Source organism: Myiozetetes cayanensis, unplaced genomic scaffold, assembly GCF_022539395.1.
Source record: "Myiozetetes cayanensis isolate MyiCay16 unplaced genomic scaffold, myiCay2020 scf10, whole genome shotgun sequence".
Classification (NCBI taxonomy): Eukaryota; Metazoa; Chordata; class Aves; order Passeriformes; family Tyrannidae; genus Myiozetetes; species Myiozetetes cayanensis.
In genome coordinates, this window is record NW_026086605.1 from 32,994,071 (window position 1) to 33,017,777 (window position 23,707).

Below are 23,707 nucleotides of genomic sequence, written 5' to 3' on the forward strand. Positions count from 1 at the left end.
GACGGCGCTGGGGCCGGGGAGGGGCCGGGCTGGGCCCTCATGGCGGCCCGTCATGGCGGCCGCGCCCTCAGGGCGCGCGGGGGCCGCCGGGGGTTGGAGTCCGCCCGTTGGCCCCCGGGGCACGCCGGGAGTTGTGGTCCCGCGGCGGAGGCGGCGGGCGATTGGCTGTCGGGCGGCGAGGCCCCGCCTCCGCGCCGCCGGATCGGTCGGCGATTGGCCGTGGGCGCGGCGGCCGCTCGGAGCGTGCGGCGCGGCGGGTGCGGAGCGCGGCGTGGCGGAGCGCGGCGATGCCCGAGGCCACGCGGTGCGGCAGCGGCAGCGGGGCCGAGTCGGGCTCCGACTGCTCCATGGACACCGAGGCGGCCCTGGAGAGCGGCCGCCGGCGCCACAAGGTACCGGGAAGGGCTCCGGGAGCGGCCCGGCCGCGCCCGCGCGCTGGGGCCGGTGCCCGGCGGGCCTGGCCTCGGGCCGGGCCGCCCGCGCCGCCTGTACCGTGGGCCGGGCGCGGGGGACGCGGCGGGGCCGGGGCCGAGGCCGGGCCGGGGCCGGGCGGCCACGTGCGCCGGCGGGCCAGGCCGCGGCCCCGCCGCACGTGCTGGGCCCGGCGGGAGCCCCGAGCGCGGAGGCCTCGTGGGGGGAACGCGGCCCTGCTCGGGGCTGCTGCCCTGTACCTGTTCCCCCCGGCAGTAACCAGAACGTGCGCTGCGAGGTTTAACTGTTCCGCGCCCTCCTCCCTGTTCCCTGTCCCTGGATCCACGAGCATGTGTTTCCATTTGCTCTGTGCCTTGCCAGAAGGAGAAGAAAGAGAAGAAGTCTAAACGCCGGGACAAGTTTCAGAGGGGGAAGGCTCCGACTGATGAAAGCGAGGAATCGGATGAGGAGGTTTATACCCCCAAAGTCAAGAAGTCGAAGGGTGTCAGTAAACAGAACGGTCACGCGAGAGAAGAAAGCCTGGAGAAACCGAAATTGCCTTCCTTAAACAGCAGCAAATCCTCCCGCAGGAGCCGGCAGAGCAGTTCTAGTGAGACCTCAAGTGACAGCGAGAGCGAGAGTGAGCAGGAGCAGGTAAAGCCAGCGATTGGGTTTAGTTCAGTGGTGTGTGCAGCTTTCAGCTTCTGTCTTGCAGCAAGGCCAACTTTAAAATGGGTTATGTCCCCCCCCTCCCAATCAGTGGAAAGTGCTGTAAATTTTCAGGGTTTGAAGCTTCTTGAATTGTCCATTCTGTTGATTATGTGCAAAAATTTTGAGTTAAGAATGTCCTGAAGTTCCAGATCAGTGCACCAGTGTTTCCTCACTTCAGCAGCCTGTCAGCTTACAGTAGACAGACAGGTTGCAGTGAGATGGAGCTTTGATGTGATTCAGCATCGTTAAGTATGAGTGTTGGAGTGTCCTGTGCAGAGCCAGGAGTTGCACTAGGTGATCCTTGTGGGTGCCTTCCAACTACGGATATTCTGCCATTCTGATTCAGAGTTTTCAGTTTTGGTTTGGGTGTTTTGCATTTGCTATGCTGAAATGAAAGTCTTCACTTACAGATCACTTGCTAACTTTGTCCAGCTTCAAGATATGAGGGTAAACCAAAGAAGACCCTTTAGCTGTGCTGCTGTCACTGAAGTGTGTGACACCAGTGGCTGTGCTGCTACCTTTGATTTACTGACAGCCACATGATATTCATGTGGAATCTTACCCAAATTATTCTTTACCCAACAGGAGCTGACTGGTGAACAGAAAGAGGGAGCTTTCTCCAATTTTTCTATTTCCAAAGAAACTGTCCAGCTTCTTCAAGGTAAAAAAAAAAACAACCCTCAGTGATCTCTGTCATGTGTTTTTGTGCCCAGTGTACTGGATCAGTGAGCTCTGAGGTGGAACACAGACTTTCCTGTTTGCAGTGTTGCCCAGCTCAGCCTTTACAGTAGAATTCTAAATGCCATAAGCTAAGGAAAAAAAAATCTTAGTGATGTGTGAGAATTTTTCAACTGGAGGTCATTTTGGTTTGAATAAAGGAAAACCAGTTATATTTAGTATCTTTGATGCTAGATTGTACGTGACTTAGTATGAATTAAGAATAGAAGGGGTTTTGAGATATGTATTATTTGAAATGAAGAGACTTTCACAGATAGCTGGGGAGTATTACAAAAATAAAGGCACAGTACTCAAAGTCTCCCATAAAGGCTGATAATTTCATCTGTCCCAGCTGGTACTGTGTGTGGTGATATGAAGTAGGAGAATAAAATGGACAGACCCAGGGCAGAGGACTTTGCAATCCTTTGCAGAGGACTCCTGTGATAAATAAATCAGTGGAGGTGATGATGTAATCCTGATTTAGCGTGGAGTTGATGGAAATTCTGATTGGAACAACTTCTACTGAAGAGTATGAAAGAGCACCTGTAAAGTGATCATATTAAGGAAATCTCTTGGAATTGTCACAGCTCGAGGAGTGACGTACCTGTTTCCCGTGCAAGTGAAGACTTTCAACCCGGTGTATTCTGGCAAAGATGTCATTGCTCAGGCACGAACTGGAACGGGGAAAACATTCTCTTTTGCCATTCCCTTAATTGAAAAGCTTCAGGGAGAGTCCCAGGAAAGAAGACGAGGCCGTCCACCCAAGGTAACTGTGCCTGAGTAGAATGCTCATTTTGCTTTGTCCTGCGTCCCAATGATTCAGATTTTAACCCACTGGGGAAGTTCTTCAGGTTTGTTCAGGGATAAACCAACCCACATTAAAGGTTGTTTGAAATCTGTGTTTGCTGGGCTTTGCCTGTGCCCTGTGCAGAGCATGACAGCTCTACCCACTTGTCAGTTCCTTGTTCTGCCACAGGGAGACCGAAATCACAGGTGTGCCACGTGTTCCTCTGTAGTTTTGTTCAGTCACTCTACAGGGCCACGGGTTACTGGGTGCTTGTTTCTCTCCCAGATTAGGAATAGATTAGTTACTAATGGTAACTTGACAGCTCGATGAAAGCTGTCTACTTAAACAGGCTTTTTTAAAAAAACATGTAAATAGTGGGTGGTTTTAAAAACAGACTTAATTTTCACAAGGACCACCACCAAATGTTGAAGCTTCTGCTCCAGAGAATGCAGATTCGTCATGATCTGTGTGCATTCTGCCAGTGTGGTTTTAAAACCACATGCGGTTTTTCTCTGAACTCTTAGGATGCCTCCAAAACTAGGCAGGCCAAGGTTCATGGTGTCCTCATTAATAATTTCTGTCAGTTTATTTTATCTTGTCACCCTTCTCATAGATTGCCTGAAGTGCATTGCAAAAGTAGTACTAGCAGTTTTAGATGCACCTGCCAATCATGGCTGGCTGACTGAAAATGCTGTCCCTAGATTTGGCAGTCCTTTGGAAAAAGGAAAGCTTGCTTTGAGTGAGCCTTAAAAAAGGTTTCAGGCCTCACTCTACCATAGTGCACTGGTAATGGGTTTGAATATTGAAAGAAATACCAGGATAAGGATTTTAAGGTTCCTTTTGTGAAGCCACTGATGCCATCTTTGAGAGCAGGTTGTTACACTGAATTAGTTGCATGCCTGCAGTGAATCCTGTGTACTGGAGAGAGGAGGATTCCTTGGGTGCTTCTGCAGGGCTGGGTTTTAGCACTGAACACAGCTCTGCAGGCTGATCATGATTCCCTGAGTCTCAGGGAAGCTGAGGGACAGCTGATGGCTCTTCCTTACACTTTCTCACAGGACTGTGGGGCATTACTGAGCAGGTGGAAAAGCCTTGTATTACCCAGATCCCTCAGTCTCCTACTCAAACAGCAGATGGTCTTTCGGGGGGAGACTTGTAGCTGATCTGTTCAGGAGCTAAAGTTAAATAAGGTTTAAGTATCTCTTATCCCATTTAAAAAGAAGTTATCCCAGCTCAAATGAGTATGTTTTGAAAGTGTAATGATGCTACATGAGCCTCAAGCAGCGTGTTTCTCCAACCTTTCCTTAGATGACTATTTAAACCAGATTTTTTCATTTTAATTTTGTTAGTGGTCATGTCTAAATGGATGATTAGAAGTCTAGTGGTTTCTTGGCAGAAGCCATGCTGAGAGAACATCTGCTTGTCTTTCTTCCGTGTAGGTTCTAGTTCTTTGTCCAACAAGAGAGCTGGCAAATCAGGTTGCCAAAGATTTCAAGGACATCACAAGGAAGCTGACAGTAGCTTGTTTTTATGGAGGAACTCCGTATAATGGACAAAGTAAGTGACACTTTGGACAAATAACTGAAATGTTGATTGACTGACATATTTAAGAAATGCGTTTGGGTCTTTCCTAACACACGCTTTTAGCTCAAGAATTGGAGACTATTAATGGGGAATTCAGTAGTTTAAAATGTGTCTTCTGGAGGTAAATAGCTCTGGCTATCAATTATATTCTTGGTGCTGCTTATCTGCTCATGTGCCCTAAATTGAAGTGGAAGAGATTATACTGTGTGTATAATCTGGGTTTAGGGTCTTGTAAATGCATTTTCTTAAAAAAAATGTTTGGTCTTAGAGCTGTGAGTGGGTATGTGGTTTGTCATGTGATAAGGGATATCTAGAGGATTTGTAAAGTGGAGAAGGAGTTGTTGTGACAGCATAATTTACCATCTTGGTGGTTGTAAACAAGGAACGAGAATAAGCTCTTTCCTCATGTTATATCTTGGGATGTTAGGGATGAATTTTTTTTCCACTTTAGAACCTCAGGAAGGAGCTGAGTTCAGTAATTTGGCAAGTTAAATAAGTAAATTTCTTAAAAGTTTCCAATTAAGGTAGACAATGTGGGAAGAATGAACTATTTCTAAAGAATATTAAAAGAAAGTCATTGTTTGCTACTCTTTAAATCATGGGGAGAGGGAAGGTAAGTGGGTTTTTTTTCATTCAGGAAGAGAAGTAGATTTTCTGCCTTAGCTTTTCTTGCCAGATTTTCTCTTCTTATTCCTTTGTTCTCATATTTGTAAGGAGAGCACCTAGGAATGGTTTAAGGAGGTGTTTCATTGTTAGCTACCCTGTGTTCCTAATGTACAGAAGTTCACTGCTGGCTCCTCTCCTCTTTCCTGTTTGCCAGTTGATCTCATGAGAAGCGGCATTGACATTTTGGTTGGGACACCCGGTCGTATCAAAGACCATCTTCAGAATGGCAAACTGGACCTCACCAAGGTGAAACACGTTGTGCTTGATGAAGTTGACCAGATGCTGGACATGGGGTTTGCTGAGCAAGTGGAAGACATTTTACGAGTTGCATACAAGAAGGGTAATCTCAACGATTAAACAAATAGCAGGAAATATTAGTAATAACTTAGTTTGCTAAAATTCAGGTATATTTTTGTGAAAGTGGCAAGGTGGCTTTGTTTAAAAGTGACTGAATATTATGTGTTGTTAATGCAGTTCATGAGGAAGTAACATGAACGTGGGAATTGTTCACAGGACCTTTGCAAAGCTTAAAGTCCAGTACTTGGGGGCCTGTAAATAACTGTCTTTGACACCTGTTTTTAAGTTGTGCTTGGACTTCTTTGAATTAAAAGGAATTAGCTTTTCACCTTTTACACTGCTTGAAAACAGACTGGATTTTTTGGTCGTAGTAACGTTTTCCTAATCCTGAAAATATTTAGACTTCCTAGAGTATTTTTTCTCCAGATGTCAGTAATGCATGAATTTAAAAAGCTGAACTGCCTTCTTTATGTACTGACATTTAAACTTGTGTTTTTAATCACCCCTGTAATCAACTTCTGTCCATCTGTGAGATGAAGTTTGTGAAACATTGTTCTGGTTTCTTTTTAAGACTCTGAAGACAATCCCCAGACGCTGCTGTTTTCTGCCACTTGCCCACACTGGGTGTATGATGTGGCCAAGAAATACATGAAGTCTAGATATGAACAGATTGACCTTATTGGGAAAAGAACTCAAAAGGCTGCTACAACAGTAGAAGTGAGTAATCTGTCTAATGTGGAATGTTTCCAGGCTTTTCCCCTGATTTTTTATGCTACAAAAGGTCATCCCGTCCTAAGGTGCAGTATCAGAATGATGTTGGAAGTTGTTTTGAGAATGTGTTTTTAAGCACAAAGCACATTACTGACAACATTACAGCCTAGTCAGGCTGTTCCCGGGTTTAGGACCTGCCTCTCTTCTCCCAGCATCTGGTAACCATATTCACATCTCAGGTGCAGTGAGGATTTGGTATCTGGAGGCAAAAGGCACACACATCAACCTGGCTCTTCTAAATCACTGTGGACATCACAGTTGATTTGAGCTATTCTCTATAAAGGAGATTTTTTTTCAAACTTCCTGTAGTGCCTCAGCTCAGTAGGCCCTTGCTGGCTGTGCAGTAAATTCCATAGCAAGGAATACTTATCCATATGTGCTAGAAGCCTGATTTCCTCTTACTGTAGTTATTTTGCTGGCTATTAAGAACCCTATGGATTTTACATGTTCCAGGAATGTGAGTTAGCATGTTTCCCCATCAGGAAACTGTGTAACTCTTTACCATTTCTGTATGTTACAGTTTCAAATGTATTTTAAAAGAATCTTATATTTTTATGTAAGCTAAGCACTGGAATTCCTCTCCACAGCATTTGGCAATAGAGTGTCACTGGTCTCAGAGAGCTGCAGTTATTGGGGATGTCATCCAGGTCTACAGTGGCAGCCATGGGAGGACCATTGTGTTTTGTGAGACCAAAAAGGAAGCAAATGAACTGGCTCTGAATGCTTCCATCAAACAGGTATTTCATCATCTGTGTTCAGTAACAGAACCTGTCAGAGTTGTATCAACCCTATGTTGATAGCAGACCTATGCTGAGTATGTTTTAAAGAGAGTTTCAGAGTGGATGAGGCTTTTGCAGTGGTCAGTAGGATTTTCATCTTTCTCACTGACATTAAACAAAAATTGTAAGTTACTATTTTGAAACAGCCAAGCCTTGCACAGATGGTGTGGATGGCAAGTTAGGGCATAGTTACCTGTGTCACAGTAATTAGATGTGGAGATAAGCCACAAATTGCAGTTCTATTTTCCTGCTGTTGTTAAAGGCCTTTGAGGTATGTGAATAAGAATTACTGAGTAAATATTGTCAGACTCCTAAAATATAAACTCTGCTAATCCAGTTCTTCTGTATCTTGCCATACAATACTTATCAAATACCAAGATGTTGTATCCAAAACACCATAAAATGGAGCACTGTCTTGGATTGTGGTACAGTTCTAAAATAGTGCTGTTTTTCAGGATTGCCAGTCATTGCATGGTGACATTCCTCAGAAGCAAAGAGAGATCACTCTGAAAGGTTTTAGAAATGGTTCATTTAAAGTTCTGGTTGCAACCAATGTAGCTGCCCGTGGTTTAGATATCCCAGAAGTTGACCTGGTTGTACAAAGCTCACCACCAAAGGTAGGAGACTGTTATGTTGGGTGTCTTATCATGATTTGTAATCCCGTTATCAAGTAGTACATGCTGTCAGGTGATGGTATTGCCCACACAGTTTGTCAGCATTACATGTAAGGGTGAGAAGTGTCCTGGTTGGTAGAAATAGTTTTTAACAGGAATTTTTGGGAGTCTGTCAGTCTCTAGCATATTTAAAGATGGTCTCCTTAAAATTCCTTCTTCCGAGGCTGTTCAAAGCCTCTCCCTTCAAGGCTGGGTGTGGTGATTACAAGTCTGGAAGCAGCGGGAAGGATGATTCACTAAGTAGGGGTGTATGTGAGGAAGGGACCCCAACAGTGAGAACATTGACTTAAATTAAGTGTTTAAAAGAAACAATGTTTCAGTGGCTTTGCTATTAATATTACAGTAACCAGGCTCACTGTGATGTGCAGGATGGGGAGTGGGATGGTTGTAGAGGTACACACAGGCCGAGTGTGGTGATGCATAAATAAGCCCTGGTTGATCCATGCTCATGGCTCTGGCTTTCAAACCATGCTTTTTGGGGGATTATGGGGAAGTATATTGGCTTGACGCTTCTACAGGTTGGGTGGGTGCAGTGAGTTGATTAAATAAGAGTGAATTAGGTAACTCACAGGGCTGTCTGTTCTGAAGGATGTGGAATCCTACATCCATCGCTCTGGGCGCACGGGTCGAGCTGGGCGCACGGGGATCTGCATCTGCTTTTACCAGCGAAAGGAGGAGTATCAGCTGAGACACGTGGAACAAAAAGCGGTACAGTACAGTTTCCTTCTGTCTGCGAGCACTGATGTGTTAAGGGTGGTGTTTTAAAGTGTAATGTGTTGTGCAATAGCTCAGTCACAAATGCAGCTCCAGAGGCAGCCGGTGGAGGTTCGGGTACCTTGGGGAGTGTGGGTGCACTGTCAGCTCTGTGGAGCACGGAGAGCTCTGCACATTCTCATGCCCGTGCTTTTTCTGCAAATGCCAGTGAGGTTGTCCCTGCGGAAGTGAGAAAAAGCTCACAGGACTTGGGGTGTAGTGTTCACCCTGGTTGTGATCTGATTGGTGATGTGCATATGTGCAGCTGTACTGGGAAGTGTTACTTGCATTTTTGCACTTTGTGCATTATTCCATATGGTAGTTCTCTTGCCAATTAGGTGTTCAGTTGGGATGAGAATGTTTATTGTTGGCACTTAAAACTCAGAGTCACATTTAGACTAAGACTCTGTAACTTGTATTAAATCCAAATCAATCAGACTAAAAGTAATAATTTAGAATTTGTAGGACTTTATTTTCCCCAGCACTCTGCCAAAATGATCTCTGTTTATTTCAGTTTAAGGTCACTGAATCATTTAAACTGACCTGGTACATAAAAGTCTTTTTAAGTGTTACCCATTTAGCTGTAAGCTTAACCTTGCAGTTTTCACTAGGAAAAACTGGGAGTTAAAAGGTGAAAATAAGAAGAAAAATTATAGGCTTGAATGCTCGTTTTGTTGGAGTTCAATACTGCTTCTTTAGAACTGACTTACTTATGGTCTGCAATTTTAATTTGTGGGTTTTCGCCTTTTAAATTTCAGGGCATTACGTTCAAGCGCGTTGGTGTTCCTACTGCAACAGACATAATAAAGGCTTCCAGCAAAGATGCCATGAGGTGTGTTTGGGAACTCGAGTCCTGCTGTATCTTCTGCCTTCCTCATTTAGAAGGGCTGTTTGTGTTGCTCCTTGCTGTCTCTTTGAATTTTCTGATCACTTTTAAAGTCTTAGACTACTGTTTTTCTTCTCTTCCAGAGCTCAGTAAATATTAGTGTATAAGTTTTATTTTTTTTTTTTTGCTTTAATTACTTAGGTGCCTGGATTCCGTTCCTCAGACAGCTATTGAGTATTTCAGAGAATCTGCTCAGTTGCTGATAAAAGAAAAGGGACCAGTTAATGCTCTGGCTGCAGCTCTGGCTCATATTTCAGGGGCTACTTCCATCGAGCAGCGCTCACTGCTGAACTCAGATGCGGTAAGGAAGGGTGCATGGCTTAATGTCTGCCTTGGACACCTCTGTGTTGCTTAAGAGAGAATTATGGTCTCCCCAGATTTTGTTTGAGCCCCTGGGAACTACTGATTTTGTTAAAGCAACAATATAGTGGTTGTAGAGATACATCCCTGTAACTGTATCTATTTGGAGCTGCAGTTGATAAATCTGACTCCTCAGGTCTCTGATGTGTGATACTTGTGCTGAAGCTGATTCCTCTGACGGAATAGAACATGCCCCGTTTCTTTTCAGGGCTTTGTTACAATGATCCTACGCTGCTCTGAAGAAATAAACAACATGAGCTACGCGTGGCGAAGGCTGCGAGAAGTGCTGGGTGACGATGTCGATCGGAAGGTGAACAGAATGTGTTTCCTCAAGGGAAAAATGGTAAGTTTTTGGGTTTTGTCTCTGATACTGGGCTCTGCTGGTTGCAGGCCTTTCTCAGCAATGGTCAGGGGAGGTATTTGCTGTTTTTCCGTGTTCCAGGCAGTGTTGGTAAGGACAGGACTGCTGGGCCTCAGTTTGTTTTATTAGGACCTGGGGTGCTGCCGTGCTAAGGAGGTAGGATACTGCCTGGGGAGAGCAGGAAAGGTAAAAGGTACGAGGTGTGTGCTAACTACATGACAAAGCAGAACAGGACTTGTTAGGACAGCCAGTTCTGATAGTGCCTGGCTGTCAGGTGTAGATTTGTAGGCTCTATGGTTTTTAGTTGCAGTCATTTTAAAAGGCTTGACTTGTATCCCTTAAAATTATTCTTTCTTTTTAGGGTGTGTGTTTTGACGTTCCTGCAGCAGACCGAAAGGAAATAGAGGTACATTCATTGCAATTTCTGGGTACAGCAGACTGTAGATGAGACTGGGTGGAGTGGGTTAGACTGAAAACATAATGCAACCTGTGTCCTGCCTTTTTTAGTGGCAGAAGGGATGGCTTGAAGGAATTGAAGAACAGAGCAAACATACAGTGTTTTTTTCCCCTAAATTTCTTTTCTAAGGCATTCCCCTGTGGCTTGAAAATTTTGCACTGATTAAAGAGGTGGTGTGAAAACTCCAACCCTTGTCACTGCTGCTAGATTCATTAGCAGCAAGCTTTGTTCCCCTTTCTTTCTGTTCCCTGCCTGTATTTTCACCCAGAATTCTCTCCACGGAAAAGTAAATTCCAGGTTTTTGCTTGGCAGAATTAGTATTCCCACGCCAAAACTCCCTAGACTTCCTTTCCTATCTTTGCTTCAGGTGTTTCTCTGTTAGTGCATCTCTAGACCCTCATGGCCTAGTATTCATTCACTCCTAAAGCAATGTTTGGCTCTGGATTAGAGGGGAACTGAGGGGAAGCTGTGGATTTGTAATCAGTAATAATTATAGTGGTGCTCTTAACAATTGAAAGATTAAAAAAAGATTAAACCAAGTATTGTCACTTCAGTTAGAAGCTTGAATCCCATATATTGGCTTGGAGTTTTACCTTTTCAGTTGAGGAAACCCAACAATTATTACATACCCTATGTTGGCATTCCTAGAATTTAACTTGCTATGTCTGACTTTATTTCGATAGGCAAAATGGGAAGATTCCAAACATTGGCGTTTGTGCGTGGCGACTGAATTACCGGAGTTAGTGGAATCCTTGCGAGGAGGAGGAGGAGGAGGAGGGGGAGGAGGAAATGGCCGAAGCTTCTCAAGCTCCAGGAATGGGCGGCGTGGTGGCTCGGGTAGAAACAGATTCAGGGGCAGAGGCCAGAAACGAAGCTTCAGCAGAGCATTTGAACATTAACTTCAACAATCCAGAAAAAAAACAGGACTGAAGTATTTTATATATTATATTACACTAGGCTGTTTCTGTGTGTTTGTACCATCGGGGAAAATATTTCATTAAAATACTTTTTTTTGTCAGTACTACTTTGTTCATAAATAAGACTCTGTTCATTTAAAAAAGAACCCCAAACCAAAAACCCCTTAAAAAACCCACAAGAAAAAAAAATATGTTTCCTTTGTTTCTCATACTGTTTCTCATATTGCTATTTGAATTTTTCCAGAATATGTCTATTGCATTCAAAACTGTAGCCTGGTTCACTGTATAATATATAGATCTTAAATGCTGCTCAAACCTGTACATTTTCTGATAAAATTAAATATTATTTTACAACTTCATATTCTGTTGCATATTTAAAGTGTTGTTTAGCAGAGAGAGATGCAGGTAGTTGCTGGAGTTGGCAGCATGGTAGCAAGAGCCCCTTGAGGATGAGTCCAATTTTTTTTTTTTTTGTAGAATCAGAATGAAATTCTTCTTTCCCTAAAACTAATTTTTTTTAGTTTCTGTCCCAAATTGTGACTGCTTACACAACTGTGGACAGGAAAGACAGATTGCAAAGCATGAGGGGGAACCTCTTGAGGATAGCCCTGTAAGAGAGATCCATGAGGTGTCCCTGTGCGGGTGTTGCAAAATGTGGAATATGGCAAGATTGTCTAAGGATGTTCTTTGATGTGATATCTTTGTACATCCAGCAAAAAAAGGACTTAGTGGACATCCTGGAACTAACAAGCTTTAGGGATGTTGTAAATGAAGATGTTGGTATATCTCTATAGTGTACATAGCTTAACTTGGCAGAATACTCAAAGTCCATGTACCCTATAGCTGAATTATGTTCATTATAATACTAAAATTCATACCCACAGGACAAAAAGTTAAAGAACCCTCCCCTGAGCATGTGGAGAAGTTGGCTGGTACTACGTTAGTGGTGTGGAAATTACTAACCACTTCTTATAGAGAAAGGCAGTACTTGTAAAGTTACTGACTCTGAATTTCTGTGTGTTAATAATGGTGCGGAAAGCCCGGTGGTTGCTCTCGACTTGTGGAATATATCACGGAGCGCCCGGGCTCGGGCAGCTCTGAAACAGAATCTGTGTATGTCAATACCGGCTTGCGGCACAGCGGGAAAGAACGCGGTTATGTGGGCAACCAGCGGAGGCCCGTGAGGGGAACTCCACGGGCGGGTACCGTGAGGGGAGATCCGCGAGGGAGGTCCCATGAGGGTGTACCGTGAGCGGAGATCCGTGAGGGCGCCCCGTGACCCGAGATCCGTGAGGGAGCCCCGTGAGGGCGCCGTGGTGGGCTGGGCGTGCGGAAGGGGCGGCGCGGCGGAAGGGGCGGTGCGGTGGCTGCATGGGGGCCGTGTGGGGCCGGGCGGCGCGGCTGGGGCTCCCGGCGGCGCGCTTGGGGCTCCCTGCGGCCCCGGCGGGCAGCGTTGCTGGGCGGCCCCGCTGGCTGTGCAGTGCCGGGGCGGCTCCGCTGGTGCTGCTGGCGGCCGCGCTGCCCCGCGGCCCGGCCCGCCCTCCGCACTTCCTGCGCGCCGGGGCGGGGCGCGCGTCCTGGGGCCACCGAGCCGAGAGCGGCAGCGGGAGCGGCGCGGCCGCCGCGCACCTGCCCGGGGAGCAGCCGCCAGCCATGCCCGCCGCCGAGCCCGAGCACAGCCCCGCCGAGCCGCAGGCCCCCGCCGCCGCCGAACCGCCGCGCCGCGGCCGCCGCAGGAAGGCCAAGGTGGGAGCGCCACGTGCGGCCGGGGGCGGCCATTTTGTGCGGGCGCTGGGGGACGCGGTGTCGGCTCGGGGCGGGCGGGAGCGCGGGAGCGGGATCCTCCCCGCGGGGGTGACGGCGGCTTTCCCGCGGCAGGAGGAAGCCACGGAGAGGAAGGTGAAGCGGCGCGGTAAGGCCGAGGGCAAGCAGGCGCAGCCCGAGGAGAGTGGGCTGGGGGATGGCGACCTCGAGCCGCCCGTGCCCAAGAAGACGAAGAAAATCAAGGAGAAGAGCAGCGGTTTGGTGGGAGAGAGCGACGTCGCCCAGCATGCGCTGGAATCTTCCTCCGCTGCGAGCGACAGCGGGACAGCCCCGGCTGCCCAGAGCGGGGCCGATGGAGAGCAGGACAGCGACGCCGAGGTAGGGATGCTCTGCCATCGGAGCCCTGGTCTTGGTTAATTAACGTCCTGCTGGTAGTTAGTGGGCTTAATAGTATGTACTGGGCGCTGTGCGGAGACCTGAGGTGCGAGGGCTGTGGGAGCGTGAGGCAGCTGTCCTAGGCAGCTCTCTCCGCTGTCCCGCACGCCCGGAGTGCCCTTCATCCTGCCCAGCATCCCGCGTGTTCCCGCCCGGGCTGCGGGGCTGAGTGAGGCTGGGCAGGACATGCACGTGGGAACGGGCTCTCCACGTGCTTTCCCACTCGCGGTGGATGCCGAGCACATGGGGCAGCGTGTCCTGCAGTGCAGGAGGCTGGGTATCAGCGAGCAGTTCCCACGTGCTCCTCGGTTTTGTCGCAGCTTCTTCTGTGTCCTGCAGCTCAGGCAGTCACCATCTCAGAAACGTGCTTTGTGCTGTGATAGTGCTTTCTCTGCTGGCAGAACCTCTGAAGAGGTATTTGGCGACGTGTCCCGTAAGGGGAAGGCATGGTTATCCTTGTTAATTCCCGTTTCTGGAGTTCTCCCTCTTCAGATTTCGTCTGTGGCCTCGCAGATACGTACAAGGGGCACCTGCAGCTTGCCTTGCCCTGTGTAGGGCCTTCTGTGGGTAGTTTTGTGTTTAAGGTGGGAACGAGAATCAAGAGATTTTGTGCTTTTTGTACTTTGGGTGTAACAGTGGATCTTTGAACTTTAAACACTAGTAATACTTAAAGCTCACACTTCAGCTTTTACTTCAAAGCTCTTTGCATGTTGTACTGACTAGATGTCTTCTAAAAGTTCCTGATTTGCACACTGAATTGTGACACCAGGTATGTTTTGTTGTGAAAAACAGTTTTGTAATGGTTTCAGTGGACTCTAAGTTAAGACTTTTAACAAATAGTTTCCCTTTCCTGATTTGTCATGCATCTATGCACAGGTACCTACATCAAAAGGGTTTTCTTTAAACAGAAAGAAAGTAGATGGTGAAATTGTGATGGTAAAGGCAATGTATCGCTTTTCTTGAGTGCCTATGTAGGGAATGTTTTGTGTTGATCTCTGAGGGCTAAGAGAACTTTTTTCTTTTTTTTTTTAATCCTGTTAGGAGCTGACAGAAGAAGCAAAGGAAGGCGCCTTCTCTAATTTCCCTCTCTCCCAAAACACTATTAACCTTCTCACAGGTTAGTTAACGTGGCAAAAGACATTTCTTTAAATGTTTTTTCAGAACTGCACTCTGTTACCTGCATAAGCAGAAACCCAAGGGTAGATTGTTCTAAATCGTCTTAAATTTATTGTGTGGTAAAAATGTGCATATGAACAGTCAACATAGACTGAAAAATCTACTGTTCTTAGTAGGCAAAAAGTTTCTGTTTTGTTCATTTTCAAGTGCCCTAAGGTGAGTTTCTTTTTCAATGGAGTGAGTATTCCTCGATCTACATTTTAGAGGCAGGGTTTCTCGTCAGCATCATTCCACTTACTGTGCATCTTTACTTCTGTTTCTGTGTCTGCTCTCTACAATATTGCTTCTTAAATGAGCTTAATGGAGTCTTGTGTACAAAGACTATTTGCCTCCTGTGAACGGGTTGTCGCTGATTATTCTCATACTTTCTGCTCAATTAGTTTTGTAATTGCTGTAGGGTTCTTGTCCTCTGTGTTGGGAAGCTGTGCAATTCTTGTTCCTCAGACAAAAATTCTCTGTGTTCCTTTACATTTTCCATGCTTAGAAGTTTCTCCTGGATGGATTGTTTCATTCCACTGTGCAAAATCTCTCTGAAGTTTTGGAATGTTTTGGAAGAAACACCATTACCTACTCCCCTCCTTCAAAACTGAACTACCACAATTTTTTCAGCTGTATCAGACAAGACATTTTGGTTTTGTTTGGTTTTGGTTTTTTGGGTTTTTTTTTCTCTCCTATTGTCTTACACCACACATCCCAAAGAAGGCTGTATTTCATTGTGGATACCCAGCTCTGTGTTTGGGGGTGGAATACCTTTTGATCTAGAGTAGGAATAAAATATAAAGGTGCATGGTTTTCTTCTAAGTTGCGTCTCTTGTTGTGTACAGGATTTGACACGATGTGCCCTACACATCTGGGCTGTTTGTGAGGGCTTCTAATTGTTTGTTCAGCTTTTAATGAAGCCTCTTTTAATTATCTTGCAGCTCGAGGTGTAAAATACCTGTTCCCTGTGCAAGTGAAGACCTTCCAGCCCATATATGATGGCAAAGACGTCATTGCTCAAGCTCGAACGGGAACCGGGAAAACCCTTTCCTTTGCTCTTCCGCTGACTGAGAAACTGCAGAGTGTCCCACAGGATGGCAGAAGAGGCCGTGCACCCAAAGTAACTTACCACCAGAACCTGAGAGCAGGGCAGGCTGCAGGCTTTGACAGCAGTTTTTACTATTGCTTTGGGGATTTTTGCCTCAGTTCACTGAGGTTGTTTCTCACTATAAATTCCATGGTGATACCTGAAGGCTTTTGGGGTTTCCCCCCCCAGATGCAATAACAGAGATGGAATTGGTAACCAGGTGCCAGTGATCAAATATCCTATTCCCATGCAAATGCGGTGTAGCATTAGACTGTAAAACTGTTAATAGTGTGCAGACTTGTCACCTACTTCATCCTTCTGTTTTATTAACTTTAAAGGCAATGTAAATTTTAAATTCTTATTTTCTGAAGGATTTAAAGGTAAATTCCTCACTTTATCAGTTCATTCTTAAAACGTTGGGGGGAAGGGTAGATATCTGAGGAAGGCAGGTGGGTGGAGAGGGCAGATACATGGTTAGAGTGCATCATGCTGTGTATCTGTTGAAATCTTCTAGTTCAGATTTATTGACTATTCTTACCCCTTCATGCTGAGCTGCATCTTCATTGACCTTTTTAATGTTACTGAAATGTCTTATCTGGCTTTAATTGAAGAAAAAAAAGTATTGCTGTCCTGCATCTCAGTTTACTTTGCCTTCTTTCCTCTTGTTGCCTCTGAGGCTGTCTTGGCAGGCTCGAGGATGCAGGGAATATTGCTGGGATGGTGGGAAGCCGTGGGCACAAGAGTAGAATAAAAATGGGAGTACAAGCTGTTTGATGTGAAGTAAACCCCTTTTTCATCCTGCACTCTCTCCAAAGCACAGCTGCATTTTTGTCTCTTTTTCACTCCCTGCAGGTGCTGGTTCTTGTTCCAACCAGGGAACTGGCTACTCAGGTAGCCAAAGACTTCAAGAATCTCACAAGGAAACTGTCAATTGCTTGTTTTTATGGAGGAACTCCATATAAAGAACAGCGTGAGTAACCTCTAAGGAATTGTTTCTGGGTTGGAGTCAACTTTCTCCAAATGCATTCCATGAATTCTACATTTTCTGCCCTCAGACTTTCACCTCAGTCAGGAACTCAAGTGGCATTGCTTTCAAAGGAAGCACAAGTGTTGCTGTGTACTGCTGGCTTTTTACCATGTTGTCTCTTAGCAGTCTGACACTGTCCTTGTTTTCCTGTCTTCCAGTCGATCTCCTTAGAAGCGGCATTGATATTCTAGTGGGAACTCCTGGACGGATCAAAGACCACGTCCAGAACAGCAAGCTGGAACTTTCCAGCGTGAAGCATGTTGTTTTGGATGAAGTGGATCACATGTTAGACATGGGCTTTGCTGAACAAGTGGAAGAAATCTTAGGATTTGCTTATAAAAAAGGTAAGTTTTGAGATCAGGAGAGGGGACAATGTAGAAAACACAGTTATTCTACTTTAAAAAACTGCTGTTGCACCCCCAGCTTGAATTCTTTGTGTGATGCTGGTATCAGTGTTCAGAAAAGGGCAAGGTGACAGATGGCTGAAGGCTTTGCCTTTGCTGTTTAAAGGATACTTAAAATATTTTCATTGCTTTTGAGTTTTCTTGTTTCTGGCTTGGTGCACATAGAAACCTGTCTGTTTGAGAGCAACTCTTGTTTTTCTGTCAGTTCTCAAGTGTCAGGGGGGTGTCTGAAATGGATGGCCTTTCCTTGCAGGCTCTGAGAACAACCCTCAGACACTGCTGTTTTCCGCGACTTGTCCGCGGTGGGTGTATGATGTAGCAAAGAAGTACATGAAAGATGAGTATGAACAGATTGACCTGATTGGAAAGAAGACCCAAAGGACAGCCACAACTGTGGAGGTGGGTGATTCTGCTGCAGAGCAGCGCAGGTCCTGAGAACCTCCATGCAATGGGTTGTGCATTGACTTTGCAAATGGGGGTGTGGAATGACTTCTCACATGATGGACGCTCAGATTTTGCAAGCAAAGCTTTTATGTGGGGGCAGTAGTGCTTGCAAGCCTAAAAAAATGCTTTGTTCCTTTTGTGTGTCCTGTGCATGAGTTAGATTTAACACAGGTGGTGGTCCCGTTTCCTTCCCAAACAGCACTTGGCAATCCAGTGTCGCTCCTCGCAGAGAGCAGGAGTTCTTGGGGACATCATCCAGGTCTACAGTGGCAGCCGTGGGCGGACCATCGTCTTCTGCGAGACCAAGAAGGAGGCAAATGAGCTGGCCATGAACGCCTCGCTCAAACAGGTGCTGAGCGGGGAGCAGAGGTTTGGATGTTCAGGGGTTGGATGCTCTGGAATAAATAGGAGGTTGAACTGTGTGGATGAAGTTGTTTCTGTGGGTGGTTTTAAGACTTAAAAAACTGTTTCTCAGGGTAGAGCTTTGCAGTTAAAATACCCTGTTGGCTACGATTATGAAATTATTGCTTTGGCTTTAAAATCATGCAGGACACAATAAGAAATGTGCAGGTTATGCTGAATAAGCTGGAGACAGTTGTAATAAACAGAAGTTAGTGTAGTCACAGATCCCATCCTACAGCAGTGTGCTTTGTGGATTCCCGTCTTTTAATGGCATTTAGGTTTTGAACAGTCATTAGGAAAATCCAACTAATATGATAGAATGGAATGTCTTGTTGCCCTTGGAAGGTCTATCAATGGTTTGTTCAGAACCCAGGTGCATTGAGCAGGTCTTCTATGCTTACTTTTTTTAAGTGTGGGGTAAAGCGCTATATATAGCGCTATATATTTTTCAGAGAAAGTCCCATTAGATACTAAATACTGATTTATGGAGAAAGAATACATGGTTTACCCAGTATTAGATAAATGTCACATACCATCTGCATAAAAACTTGCAGCAACAATGTTTACCTGTTGGCCCTGCTGCTTTCACAGTAAGTCCAATCACTTTGTTTTTCCTCTTACACTTGTGAGTTCTGCTTTAGCAGGTCTGCTTTATATTCTTTTGGTATCAACTGTGTAATTATATTCTGTTGCTCCGCACAGTGTTTTGGGGGGTGTAATTAAATGTATTTAGATACTACGGCCTAGACTCCCCCCCTAAATGCTTTGTGAATGATTTGTTACACGGACAGGATGCCCAGTCCTTGCATGGAGACATTCCACAGCAACAGAGAGAAGTTACATTAAAAGGCTTCAGAACCGGTGTGTTTGAAGTTCTGATTGCAACAAATGTAGCTGCCCGTGGTTTGGATATTCCTGAGGTTGACCTGGTTATACAGTGCTCACCACCAAAAGTAAGTCATTAGGGGAAACTAAAATTGTTGGGGTTTTTTTGTGGTACCAGAATGGTGGGTTATTTTTCTGTTTCACCAGAAATATCTTCCAATTCAGAAGTGAAGTGGATTTTTCTGTAAATGCCAGGCCTAAAATTTCCTAGTTAACCTTTGGTATTTTGAGCTTTGATTAAAGTAAAAGTGTTAGGTTTTGTTTACACTGGAAAGTTGTAAGATAGGTTTTGACATTTTTTCAGCTTTTTGGAATGCCTTCTGAGTGTAGTTGAGTTTCATTATAATTTTAAAATACTCCTGCTGTTTTTCTTCTTCTGAAACTCCAGGGGAGCTTTTTATTTAGAAAAAAATAAAAATGTATGTCAATAATGTTTGTTAAAGCTGAGCAGCATAGTTGGGCATGGCAGTGTACCCAAACCTAGGTGGTTTATATGTAATGTATCACTCCTTAGGCTTCTGTCTTAGAACTTCACTTATATTTAATCTGAAATGTCAGCAGTTGAAATGACATTAAGTTTTCTCCTGTTGATCTGAATTTCTGAAGGATGTTGATTCCTACATCCACCGTTCCGGGCGGACGGGCCGCGCTGGCCGGACCGGCATCTGCATTTGTTTGTTTCAGAGAAGAGAAGAAGATCTTCTGAAACAAGTCGAGCACAAAGCGGTGAGTTCTGCCTCAAACCTGTGCTTAATGAAATCATTCAGCTCCTACAAGGACCCTGCCACTCTTAGACTGTAACCATGGGCTGCTTGTGAGTCCAGTGTGGGACTCATGTCCCATAGGCTGGTAGGCCTCAAATATTGCTATTTGGTGATTGTAAAAGCTTTTGTATCAGCCTGTTCTTGTGCCTCAGGAGTTTTGCCATGTTGGCAATCCTTTGTGGATGTCAGCAGGCAGGCTGGGAATGCATGAGGGAGACCATGCCTTGCATTACAGTTTGCATATACATTGGAGGAAAGTAGCTTCAGATAAAAAAAGCCAGGAACTTAAAAGCTTTATTTTAGCTTTAGAAACAACTTCAGTAGAGAGGATGTTGATCTTCTAGACATTAAGCAGAGGTCTCAGTGATGTGACTTAGGTAGGATTGAGTTGTAGAGTGCCGAAAATACCTTTAACTGTAATATGGTTTCATGATTTCAGGGGATTACATTTAAGCGTGTGGGCGTTCCCTCTGCTACAGATGTAATTAAAGCTTCAAGTAATGATGCCAAAAAGTAAGTTTATTTCCCCATTCTTAGCAAAGGTCTAAAGATGTTACTCTAGGTGCTGTTAATGCAAAGCTTTAAGGGATCAGAGCTGTATGTGGGCATACACATACAGGCTTTGCGTGTGTTGTTGAAGTCAGCTGCTTTGTGAGTAGACATCCAAAGATGGTATTGGTAAAACTTTGTGTGCTGAACACAGACCTTTTCATACAACATAATGTTCTCTAAGTCCTTGCAAAAATTAACCTTTGTTTGTATCATCAGAAACCAGTAATAGGTCAGGAATTAGTCATGAGGGGAAACTGATTTTGTCTGCTCTGTTGATACAGTAGCAGTGTGTAAAGAGCAATACTTGGTATAACGAGGAGTTACTCTGCAGTAGGGAGGGTGTTTTAGCCCTGTCCTGTTTTTCTTTGTGTTGTTTTATTCCCAAGGGTGCATCTTTTATATTCCATGCATTTCTGTTTACATTTGCTGCCACATTGGTCGAAATTACAATGAAGCAGATTAAAATAATTAGTGAGGATTTGACCAATGCAAAGCAGATGATGGGCATGGTGTTGGGTGCACTGTCACTGAGAAATGGTGGGAGGTGTCCAAAAGAGCATTACAGAAGTAGTGTTCTTAGTTCCTATCTTTTTTTCTTTTTGTTTGCCTTTCCCTGAAATAACCAATTTAGGCAGTGCCTTAAACATGACTGCACTTCGCACTGGCTTTTCTGATCTCTTTGACTTTTGTTGTCACCATGTAGGTTGCTGGAGGCCATTCCTGCTTCTGCAGTCGACTACTTCAGAAAATCTGCTGAAGAGCTCATAGAGGAGAAGGGGGCAGTGGCTGCCCTGGCTGCAGCCCTGGCCCATATTTCGGGGGCAGCTTACATCCAGCAGCGCTCCCTGCTCAACTCCACGGCTGTGAGTGACGGTGCCCCAGGGTTAATGGGAACGGATGTGCGAACTGCTTGTGTCCGGTCTGTGTGTGGCACCTTCCTCCCAGGCATTTCCACTGGGGTTTCTGAAGAACTGGCACTCCCAAGCTCCTGATTTATTTTTTTTTTGCTTGTTTTTAACTGAAATCAGCTCTTAGTGGGAGAATCTCTGAATCAGTAAATTTCCTTGTGATGAGAGTTAAAAGAATTTCTCCAGAGATTGACATGGCAGAAGACTGATGCTCTAAGAGAGTTTAACTAATGCATTTTTCGAGCAAACAGATTGGTTTGTGCTACTGTAGTTTTCCCTTATCAGGATTCTTTTTACATTTTTGTAATATTTCAAGTGTAGCATGTGATTACCTGATCACAAAGACATCTTTAACTAAAGAAAAAGTACAGCCCTTCCTTTCTCTAATGTGTTTAGGGAGAATGTGGTCACACAGTTCTGGACATAATGTGGTTCTCATATCAGTTTGGGGGGGTTTACCTGTTTTCTAGCAGTAAGTTTATGTACTGAATAAATGTCTCTTCTGGTTAAAATGCAGAAATGCTATTGGCCTTGATATCCATGGGCAATCCTAGGTTAGATGGATGCCTTCAGCTTCTTAGGAGGCTTTTGGTTGCTTCACTTTTGGGAAGCTGATTGCTTAGGATAAAATATTGCATAACGAGTTATGATGTAGTTCATTAGTGGTTTACAGGCTGTTTGACCATGTTTAATCTTGTGAAACGTTTTTCTGTGTCCTGCAGGGCTTTGTGACCATGGTGTTGAAGTGTTCCATAGAGATGCACAGCATGGGCTATGCCTGGAGGGGGCTCAAAGAACAGCTTGGGGAGGAGGTGGATAACAAAGTGTCTGCAATGCGTTTCCTCAAGGGGAAGATGGTGAGATGGCCCAGCCTTGGGAAGGAGGGGTGTGGAGGGGTGGGTGTGTGCACATATGGCCAGCTGGTGCATTGATGGAGGCAGGAGTTCCAAAATACTGGCATAAAAATGTGGTGACTTGTGGTGCCATGTGAGCCCTGCGTTACTTTTAAACAGACAAACTGGTAGCAGGCAATGCTGCTGTCAGCACAGAGCATTTGAATCTGCATTATGTTTTGAGTTTTTTGTTTTCATTCTCTTTTTCTTCAGTTTATGAAAAGTGTCCCCCAAAAGACCATGCTTTCTGCCACTCCTGGTTTCTAGATTTATGAGTGGTTGCAGGTGCTGCCTTTCTGGAGTTGTGTCTCTGTCCTTGGATGTATCTTTGGAAAGCACATGGCTCTTTTGTATTTTTTCTCTTATAGGGGGTGTGCTTTGATATCCCTGTTGATGAACTGAGTAACATACAGGTATGTTTGTGTAGCCAGAGTCGGCTTTAAGACTTGGTAATTTGAAATTTAGTAAACTGCCATATAGAGGGTTGAATATAGGGTGGTTTGGGAGGTTAAGGTTTGTGTTTTAATAAGGACATTGCATAGACAACAGGGTGATTAGAAAGAGCACAACACAGTCATTAGAAAATACAGCTCTTTCTCATTTCTGTTTTCATTATATTACCTGATTTTATCAAACAAAATCCTGTGGTCTTTGACTACTCTGGGTTTTGACCTCTCCAGTGAATTTGAGACTCCACCAGTTTTCTGTTGACTTCACTCTGTCTTGTCCCTTGTGAGGGTTTATCCTTTGTCCCAGGAGTGTGGGTGTTTGCCGGGGGCAATCCGATGACCTGTTTTGGCAGGGGTGGGATTTGTCTGGAAATGCCTGTGCATTCAGTGTTGTTTTTAGTGATACAGGTACCTTGGACACTCTTGCAGGCACATAAAGTCTTGTTACATTGGTCTTGTTTCAGGAACAGTGGAAGGACACCAGGCGCTGGCAGCTGTCGGTGGCAAAGGAGTTACCTGAACTGGAAGAGTATCCCCAGGAGGCAGGACGAGGGTTCTCAAGGTTTGGAAACAGCAGGCAAGGCAACTTCAAGAGGAACAGCTGGTTCAAGAGTGGAAACCGAGGACTATAACAAAACACTCGATTAACCTCCAGTACAGACATGGGACTGAGCAGAATTTTATCAAAGAGTAAAAGCCTGTTAGATGCTTCTCTTTGTCTTTATTCCTTGATAAAGCAGCCTGTCTTTGAGGATGACAAAAAACCATGTTTGCTGAGATAGCTGGGAGATTTTTCTTCCTGCCCAACAAAGCAGCTGCCGTCTGTAAGGGTGTCCCTGTCCTAGGGCGGTGAGTGTGCCTGGAAACTTGGCACTGTGTGGAACAGCACTCATCCAAGCAGGACAGCCACCCAGCCTCGTCCGTTCAGCAGCCTTTGCGTTAAGAAATCTGGTTCTAAAATTTTTTTTCAGAAAAATCTGACATCAACCCCTCGCTACCCTTCCTGCAGAGCATCCCATGGCTCTGGTTTCCTTTGGGGTGCTTCCGTTTGCCAGCTCCTTCACAGTACCGCCTGTCGCAGAGACTGGGCGGGGGAACCCCGAAGGGGTGGAGAGATGGGGGACCCGCTGAGGGGGCTCCGGAGGGCAATGGGGTGGGATCGGGACGGCCCCGCTGAGGGGGCATTGGATGGCAGCGGGGCGGGGGAGGGATCGGGACGGCCCCGCTGAGGGGCATTGGATGGCAGCGGGGCGGGGGCGGGACCGGGACGGCCCCGCTGAGGGGCATTGGATGGCAGCGGGGCGGGGGCGGGACCGGGACGGCCCCGCTGAGGGGCATTGGATGGCAGCGGGGCGGGGGAAGGACCGGGACGGCCCCGCTGAAGGGCATTGGATGGCAGCGGGGCGG

At 45.6% G+C, this 23,707-nt stretch overlaps 2 protein-coding genes across 2 annotated transcripts; both read left to right on the forward strand.

Moving 5' to 3' along the window:
- Positions 1–254: 254 nt before the first annotated feature.
- Positions 255–11,490, forward strand: LOC126650768 (nucleolar RNA helicase 2-like). Its single transcript, XM_050335946.1, has 15 exons — positions 255–392; positions 793–1,065; positions 1,708–1,783; positions 2,427–2,605; positions 4,066–4,183; positions 5,031–5,216; positions 5,745–5,890; positions 6,532–6,681; positions 7,179–7,340; positions 7,986–8,105; positions 8,909–8,982; positions 9,178–9,337; positions 9,605–9,739; positions 10,119–10,163; positions 10,898–11,490. The coding sequence occupies exons 1-15, from the start codon at positions 288–290 to the stop codon at positions 11,111–11,113; spliced, it is 2,145 nt and encodes a 714-aa protein (XP_050191903.1). The 5' UTR covers positions 255–287; the 3' UTR covers positions 11,114–11,490.
- Positions 11,491–12,481: 991 nt separating this feature from the next.
- LOC126650779 (nucleolar RNA helicase 2-like) lies at positions 12,482–23,012 on the forward strand. The gene is made up of 15 exons (XM_050335972.1): positions 12,482–12,877; positions 13,010–13,273; positions 14,372–14,447; positions 15,427–15,605; positions 16,425–16,542; positions 16,758–16,943; positions 17,257–17,402; positions 17,647–17,796; positions 18,641–18,802; positions 19,341–19,460; positions 19,938–20,011; positions 20,754–20,913; positions 21,681–21,815; positions 22,220–22,264; positions 22,765–23,012. The coding sequence occupies exons 1-15, from the start codon at positions 12,503–12,505 to the stop codon at positions 22,930–22,932; spliced, it is 2,358 nt and encodes a 785-aa protein (XP_050191929.1). The 5' UTR covers positions 12,482–12,502; the 3' UTR covers positions 22,933–23,012.
- Positions 23,013–23,707: the final 695 nt, after the last annotated feature.

Bases quoted from the DNA above. Each gene is read 5' to 3' on its own strand.
- LOC126650779 (XM_050335972.1), top strand. From the start codon at position 12,503: ATGGGGGCCGTGTGGGGCCGGGCGGCGCGGCTGGGGCTCCCGGCGGCG. The intron at 12,878-13,009 runs GTGGGAGCGCCA...TTCCCGCGGCAG, and splicing joins GCCGCCGCAGGAAGGCCAAG to GAGGAAGCCACGGAGAGGAA. The intron at 20,914-21,680 runs GTGAGTGACGGT...TGTGTCCTGCAG, and splicing joins CCCTGCTCAACTCCACGGCT to GGCTTTGTGACCATGGTGTT.
- LOC126650768 (XM_050335946.1), top strand. From the start codon at position 288: ATGCCCGAGGCCACGCGGTGCGGCAGCGGCAGCGGGGCCGAGTCGGGC. The intron at 6,682-7,178 runs GTATTTCATCAT...GCTGTTTTTCAG, and splicing joins TGAATGCTTCCATCAAACAG to GATTGCCAGTCATTGCATGG. The intron at 8,983-9,177 runs GTGTGTTTGGGA...TTAATTACTTAG, and splicing joins TCCAGCAAAGATGCCATGAG to GTGCCTGGATTCCGTTCCTC.